At 43.5% G+C, this 8,120-nt stretch overlaps 1 protein-coding gene across 3 annotated transcripts in view; it reads left to right on the plus strand.

Moving 5' to 3' along the window:
• The window catches only part of MERTK (MER proto-oncogene, tyrosine kinase), a 133,659-nt gene that overhangs the window by 118,483 nt on the left and 7,056 nt on the right, over positions 1–8,120 (plus strand). For all 3 annotated transcript variants that reach the window (XM_001086951.5, XM_077959003.1, XM_077959004.1), the window contains 3 exons: positions 3,763–3,872; positions 6,081–6,240; positions 6,912–7,048. In XM_001086951.5, the coding sequence (XP_001086951.3) occupies positions 3,763–3,872; positions 6,081–6,240; positions 6,912–7,048 (407 nt within the window). The remainder of the gene's footprint in view (positions 1–3,762; positions 3,873–6,080; positions 6,241–6,911; positions 7,049–8,120) is intronic.

Genomic DNA, 8,120 nt, shown 5'->3' on the forward strand with positions numbered 1-8,120 from the left:
CAAGTAGAATGGCTTCACCAGCATGTAATACAAAACCCAACTCAAAATGACTTTCAGCGGAGATACAGAATCTCATGCAATAAAGCCCAGAGGTAGCACAGCTGCAGAGTTGGCCATTTTGTCCTCAACATCATCAAGTGCCCCAAAGTGTTCCACCTTTTTCTGTTCTTCTGCAGCCGGTGCTCCACATGGTTACAAGATAGCAGCTTCTCCAGCATCACGTCCTCACACACCCATCTCCAGAGATAAAAGAGAGAGGCCTGCCTTTTGTCTCTTTTGTCTCTTCTTTCTCTCTCTCTCCCCTCTCTTTTCCTGGAACAGTGCTTTCTTTTTTTTTAAGATGACAGCTTTATTGAGATACAATTCTCCCATTTAAAGTATTCAATTTAGTGGTTTTCAGTACGGTCACAGAGTTGTGCAACTATTACCACAATCAATTTTAGAACACTTTCATCACCTAAAAACAAAAAGAAAACAAAACTGACCCCATACTCTTCAGCTGTCAGCTCCTAATCCCTTTTACCCTCCTTGTTCCCAGCTCTAAGGAACCATTAAACTTCTCTGTCTCAGTCTCTCTCTCTCCCTATTTTGGACATTTCATATTAATAGAATCATATACATTTGTAATCTTTTATGACTTGCTTCTTCTACTTAGCATAATGTTTTCAGGGTTCTTCCATGTGATAGCATGTGACAGTATTTTATTCTTATTTATGGCTGAATAATAGTCTGTTGAATAGATATACCATGTTTTGGTTATTTATCTGTTGATGGACAGTTGGGTTATTTACTTTGGGGCTTTTATGAGTAATGCTCTATGAATATTTGGTACAAATTTTTGTGTTGATATATGCTTTACATTTTCTTGGGTATATACTAATTGTAGAATTGCTGGGTCGTATGTTAACTTCAATGTTTAACTTTCTGAGAAACTACCAGATAGTTTTCTAACATAACCACATCATTTTTCATTCTTACCAGCAACATGTGAGGGTTCTAGTTTCTCCATGTCCTCACCAACACTTCTTATTATCTGACTTTTAAATTCTAGCCATTCCAGTGAGTGTGAAGTGGTATCTCCCTATGATTTTGATTTGCATTTCTCTAATGACTGATAACATTGAGCACATTTTTATGTGCTTATTGGCCATTTTTATGTCTTCTTTGAAGAAATGTCTATCTGACCTTTTACCCATTTTTAATGTGATTGTCTTTTTATTATTGGGCTATAAGAGTTCTGTATATATTTTATTTATTTTTATTTATTTGTTTATTATTTTTGAGATGGAGTCTCACTCTGTCTCCCAGGCTGGAGTGCATTGGTGTGATCTCGGTTCACTGCAACCTCTGCTTCCCGTGTTCAAGTGATTCTTCTGCTTCAGCCTCCCACATAGCTGGGATTACAGGCGTGCACCACCATTCCTGGCAAATTTTGTATTTTTAATAGAGATTGGGTTTCACTGTGTTGGCCAAGCTGGTCTCGAACTCCTGAGCTCAGATGATCCACCCGCCCCAGCCTTCCAAAGTGCTGGGATTACAGGCGTGAGCCACCACACCTGGCCTGAGTTCTGTATGTATTCTAGATATGAGTTCCTATTAGATGGGTGATTTGTAAGTATTTTCTTCGTTTTGTGGGTTTCCTGTTCACTTTCTTTGTGGTATTCTTTGAGGCACAAACATTTTTATTTTTGGTGAAGTCCAGTTTTCTTTTTTTCCTTTGGTTGCTTGTGCTTTTGGTGTCATATCTAAGAAACCATTCCCTAATCTAAAGTCGCAAAGATTTGCCCTTATGTTTTCTCCTAAGAATTTTATAGTTTGTGATCTTACATCTAGGTCTTTGATTCATCTTTTGATCATTTGAGTTAAGTTCTGTATATGGTTTGAGGTAGAGGTTCAATTTCATTCCTTTGCAGGTGGCCATTCACTTGTCTCAGGAACATTTGTTGAAAAGACTATTTTTCCCTTATTGTCAATGGTCTTGACATCCTTCCTAAAAGTCAGTTGACCATACATGGCTTTATTCTTAAACTTTCTATTTTTTTCCATTGATCTGTATTTTTATCCCAGTACCATACTGCCGTAATTATAGTTGCTTTGTAGTAAGTTTTTAAGTTGGTAAGTTTGAGTCCTCCAACTTTGTACATATTCAAGCTTGTTTTGGCTATTCTCAGTTCCTTGAGTTGCCATATGACTTTTAGGATCAGCTTATCAATTTCTACAAAGAAGCCATCTGGTATTCTGATAGAGCTTATGTTGAATCTCTAGATCAATTTGGGGAGTATTGCTATCATAACAGTATTAAGTCTTCCTATCCATGAACACAGGATATCTTTCCATTTATTCAGATCTTCTTTAATTTCTTTCAATATTTTACACTTTTCAAAATACAATTTTTACAATTCCTTGTTAACTTTATTTCTAAGTATTTTAATTCTATTGTAAATGAAATTTTCTTAATTTCATTTTCAGATTATTCATCACCAGTACATAAAAATACAGTTGATTTTTGTGTGTCCATCATGTATCCTACAACCTTGCTGAAGTCATTTATTAATTGTGCTACACAATTAATTTTTAAGTGACTTTGGTCACAGTCTCCAGGAATAACAGAAGTGTTCTAGGAAAAAAACAGCACAAAGGAATAGTACCTGATACTCATTGCACCTTCATGAATGACAGTACGATGCAATATTTCTTAGGACCCAAATCCTTTCCTGGAAATTAGTATCCAGAAAGCCAAATACCCAAATAATACAGAATAGAGGCAGAAAATTTCCATGCCTGGTTTTAAAATAATTCCCTTACTTAAAGATAAAGATTAAGACAGTTCATTTATTTATACAGTATATAATTGATATGTGTCTTGGTTGGAAAATAAAAATCATTAAAAAATACAATGTCTTCATGAGTACCATTTTGTAAAACTCATGTATGGAAAGCAAGCCATGGCAAATCCAGTGCCTTGGGGAGGGTACATGATGGATGGACCCATTCATGATTGCCAGGGACTTGTGCAAATCCTTTTCTGCAGGGCCATGGTTGCACTAAGACACTTAATTACTACATTGAAGTTTTATCAGCAGCCATCCTCATAACTGATTCCAACAGTGACTGGTTTTTCTAACACAGCAATCTAGTTTGATTTTTATAAGCTAGAGAAAATACTAGGCTGTTGAAACTTATAGGCAGGCCCCACAGGAACAAAATGAAAATTCCTGAATATGTACTTGTAGTGCTTTGGTCCTGTGATAACAGCTGAAGACTCTCCTAATTGCTGTTTAGAAGAAACAAGTATCTTTCAAAACATTTCAAAGTAAAATGGTAGCAGATAGGGGTGCCTCATTGGAAACAGCTCATCCTAAGTGGACTTTTCCCCTCCCAAACATTAGACCCCTGCCACACACACGCACCTCGCCGCCTTTCCTTCCTCTGTGCAACGTGTGTACTCTGTCCCACTCTGAAGGACACAGGGAAGGATCACATTCGACCTCATACCTTATGAAAAGAAACAATGTCATTCACTGTAAATACTTTTAAAGATGAGGAAAGAGAATATGATGTTTGCCAAGAAGTTTAAGGTTTTTTTCATTCCTTTTTAAAAACCTTATTTGTGATATTAGTGATATGGAAATAAAAGATTTGTTTCCTTATTTCATCACTACACTGTCATAAATTAAAGCATCCTTTCCCCTTCAGGCGAAACTGTTTGCAAGTTTTCCTTTTTAAAAGATAGTCTTTCTTCTTGTCTCCTCTATCATCTAGCATATTCCTCTGCAGACACTACTGAAGTTCATGATGGATATTGCCCTGGGAATGGAGTATCTGAGCAACAGGAATTTTCTTCATCGAGATTTAGCTGCTCGAAACTGCATGTAAGAGTCCTCGGCTATCCTGGAAGGATTGGGCCCTCATGGTGTCTGGTCTTTGCAGGGATAAGGAGATGACCTGTTCCTGTTTAGATAGGGAAAGTAGCTGCAGTCGGAAGGGTTATGGTGTGGCTTGCTCCGAAGATGGAAATATGGCTGGGTGTTTGGGAGTTTTCACTGCCTCTGCATCTGAGAGTCTGGTTGGCTTCCAAAGCTTTCCCTTATGACTCCAGTTTACCTTCACTCTCTCACTCAGGTAGGAATGCGAGGTGTGACCCCTGTGATCCTTCCCCATGCCATCAGGTAGCTTTGGACCTAGAGTTATGTGCACATCAGCCCCTCTTAAAGACAGCAGTGAAAATCATAAAGGCTTTTCCCTACGTTTACACAACACTTCCTTAGGAAGAAGTTTTGTACTTTGAATATGTGGAAGCTGTCCTTTCACAGCAGACAATGGCTTCATTATACAAGAAATGTGGACTTAAGTTCTCCCCATTTCTTCGCCCTGCTTCAGCAGAGCCATTGTCTGCTGTGAATCTTCAAAAACTGTAACTGTGTCTTGATTTTAAGTTTTTTATTGCAAGAAGAGGGAGTGGTCCTTCAATGGATTTTGTCATTTGTTTTTGTTGGTCAGAGATGTGACAATAGGGCCTGCCCCCTCCCACCTCCCAGCCAGCCCTGCCCCTAGGGCTCCTACCCCTTTCACCTCATTTATGAAAACCCTAAAGGGGTTTTGGTTTTGTTATTGTTTTTATTTAACTTAATTTTTCCACCATGGAGGGAGAATCATGAAAAGTCTTTTTCCCTTACTATTTGCTTCATGTTTTCCCAGCAGGCAGGGTGACCAGCTTTGCAGTTTACCCTGGCCTGAGGGGTTTCTCAGGACAACGGATTTTCGGTGTAAAAAGTTAGTGTCAGGCAAACAGGGACAAGTTAGTCACCTTCCCCAGACCACTTCATGTCTATTTCTTTTCCTTCTCTTGCTTTTATTCTTTCTTCTCCTCCTCCTTCTTCTTGTGTAGGAGCTGTTTTAATAGCTTGGGCTACAAATGCAATTGTAGCCCTTTAATTTCTCAGTTAGTTCCTCAAGCACCCACCTGACCATCTTAGCAAGAAACCCAGCATCTTGTTCTTACTGCATGTAATTCCCCATCTTCTCCAAACTCTCAGGGGGCTTACTTAGTCCACAGGGTCAGTGCCGCTTCCAGACCTCTGGGAGGAAGGCTGCTGGGGTCCTCCATCAGTCCACCAGAGGGCCCTGGTTTTGAGCTACTGCTTTCTGCTCCTGCTATGCTGTGTCTCCATGTTCTCCAGCTGTTTCTAGCCACTGTGCACGGGTGCCCTTGCTGGTCCGCATCCCACACAGATCAGAGTGATGCAAGATTGCATCACTTGAGGCCAGGCGTGGTGGCTCACACCTGTAATCCCAGCACTTTGGAAGGCCAAGGCAGGCAGATCACTTGAGGTCAGGAGTCCGAGACCAGCCTGGCCAACATGGTGAAACTCCATCTCTACTTTAAAAAAAAAAAAAAAATTGCCGGGTGTTGGTAGTGTGTACCTGTAATCCCAGCGACTCGGGAGACTGAGGCAGGAGAATCGCTTGAACCCGGGAGGCGGAGGTTGCTGTGAGCTGAGGTCGTGCCACTGCATTCCAGCCTGGGTGACAGGGCGAGACTCTATCTCAAAAGTCTCAAAAAAAAAAAAAAGAAAAAGGCCGGGCGCCGTGGCTCAAGCCTGTAATCCCAGCACTTTGGGAGGCCAAGACGGGCGGATCACGAGGTCAGGAGATCGAGACCATCCTGGCTAATACGGTGAAACCCCGTCTCTACTAAAAATACAAAAAACTAGCCGGGCGAGGTGGCGGGCGCCTGTGGTCCCAGCTACTCGGGAGGCTGAGGCAGGAGAATGGCGGGAACCCGGGAGGCGGAGCTTGCAGTGAGCTGAGGTCCGGCCACTGCACTCCAGCCCGGGCGACAGAGCGAGACTCCGTCTTAAAAAAAAAAAAAGAAAAAAAGAAAAAAATTGCATCACTTGCTCTTACTCTTGCTCTTGCTCTTGCTCTGCCATTGGTCCCAAAGCAGCATGCTCACAGGCTGATGGTGTCTCTGTGTCCTTTTGGTCAGTCATCATGAGTGTTTTCACCTGTGTCTGATATACACCAGTAATTTAAGGCATTGCCTCTGACGCTGCTGAAGACATAACCTGCTATCGTAGGTTGCGAGATGACATGACTGTGTGTGTTGCGGACTTCGGCCTCTCTAAGAAGATTTACAGTGGCGATTACTACCGCCAAGGCCGCATTGCTAAGATGCCTGTTAAATGGATCGCCATAGAAAGTCTTGCAGACCGAGTCTACACGAGTAAAAGTGACGTGGTGCGTACATAGCTTTGATTCAGGGGCCCCACGGTGCAAAGAGGAGGGCATATTGAAAGAAATGACTTCGGCTGGTGTGGCAAGACATTTTACTCTTTGATAAACTGAGGGTTGGGAGCTCGCTCAGACCTGTCTTTTATGTCTTACCAGATACTTTAATGCAGGTGAAACAGAGGTTCTGGTGAAGTGTCCTGACATTCAGAAGATGTGTGCTTTGCAAAAGCCGTTAGTTTCTTCCCATTTTTCCTTGCTGTCGAAGGATGACTCATGGCCCACAGCGAGGATATTTCATAGTCACATTAAATTGAATGGGTTCATCCGGTGGCTCTTGGCACCTAGATGCTATATGAAAGGTGCTGTGTAATTACGCCCTTGACCCGAGATTAGGGAAAGAAAGCACCTCACAACCACAGTGGAAGAGAGCATTAAGAAGACATGTGACGAGGCTGTTTCTGCCTTTGCCAGATTTCCCAGAACAGCTTTTGTAGAAGTGGGGAACTGTGACACTCCAACCCCACGTTATTGCGGCGTTGGGAGAGCAGTGCGTCTCACACATAATTGCCAGCTTTGTGCATGATCATCAGTGTTTAGGGAAATGGCCTTTGCCAGTGAAAAGGTCCATTCAGGCTTTGTGGAAAGGCTTGCATCCTAACTTGTTGCTTTGTTCCCAGTGGGCATTTGGCGTGACCATGTGGGAAATAGCTACGCGGGGAATGACTCCCTATCCCGGGGTCCAGAACCATGAGATGTATGACTATCTTCTCCATGGACACAGGCTGAAGCAGCCCGAGGACTGCCTGGATGAACTGTGAGTGGACTTCTCTGTCTCCCTTCCATACTCTGCATGGGGCAGCCACTTGGCTCTGCAGCGACCTCGGAAACACGGCCATGGGAGGGGAACGGGACTGCTGTTAGCCAGATGGGCATGTGCAGAGGGGTGGCACCCGCAGACACCCCAGGCCAGGAGCCATTCCTGATGTGGGAGATAGTGTGTGGTATCTCCAGTGAGCCCACTGAGGCTCACTCATCCAAAGGGCCTCAGCCTCGAAGGACGGGCACTGTCAAGATAAGGCAGCGGCACCAGTCCTAAAATTCCTTACACACCTCTAGGAAATATATCCACAGAGAATAGGTTTGCCTTATAGTGCCTGAGGTCCTTGAATGATTCCTCACCCTCTTTTGGTCCAGTTATCCTTTTCCTTCTATGTAGCATTTCAGACACTCCACTCACAGTAGTATCCTTCATCAGGAAACTGAGAAATCTAAACCAGTGACTTTGGGATCGGGCTGCTCATCAGAATCTCCTGGGAGATAGTCTAACAATTCAGTTCCTCGGCTCTGTTCCTGGAAATTATGATGCTTTCGGTACAAAGTGGGCCCAGAAGTGTGTGTTTTTGGAATGCTCCCTGGGGCTGGGCGCAGTGGCTCATGCCTGTTATCCCAGCACTTTGGGAGGCCAAAGAGAGAGGATCGTTTGAGCCCAGGAGTTCAAGACCAGCCTGGGCAACATAGTGAGACCCTGTCTTTACTAAAAAATAATAAAATAAAATAGTCCCTGAGAGATCATGTGTTTAGACAGGAGAAAGAGCCACCAGCTGTGACACACACACAGCACACATCCCATCCTAACAGGGCCCCCATCTTCAAGGCCAAGCAGTATGGGGAGGAGACCCAGGCCTCGGAGATAATAAGCCAGGCTCTGCTTCCTTTTTTTTTTTCTTTTTCTTTTTTGAGACGGAGTCTCGCTCTGTCGCCCAGGCTGGAGTGCAGTGGCCGGATCTCAGCTCACTGCAAGCTCCGCCTCCCGGGTTTACGCCATTCTCCTGCCTCAGCCTCCCGAGTAGCTGGGACTACAGGCGCCCGCCACCTCGCCCGGCTAG

The sequence above is a fragment of the Macaca mulatta genome, chromosome 13 (assembly GCF_049350105.2).
Source record: "Macaca mulatta isolate MMU2019108-1 chromosome 13, T2T-MMU8v2.0, whole genome shotgun sequence".
In the NCBI taxonomy this organism is placed as follows: Eukaryota; Metazoa; Chordata; class Mammalia; order Primates; family Cercopithecidae; genus Macaca; species Macaca mulatta.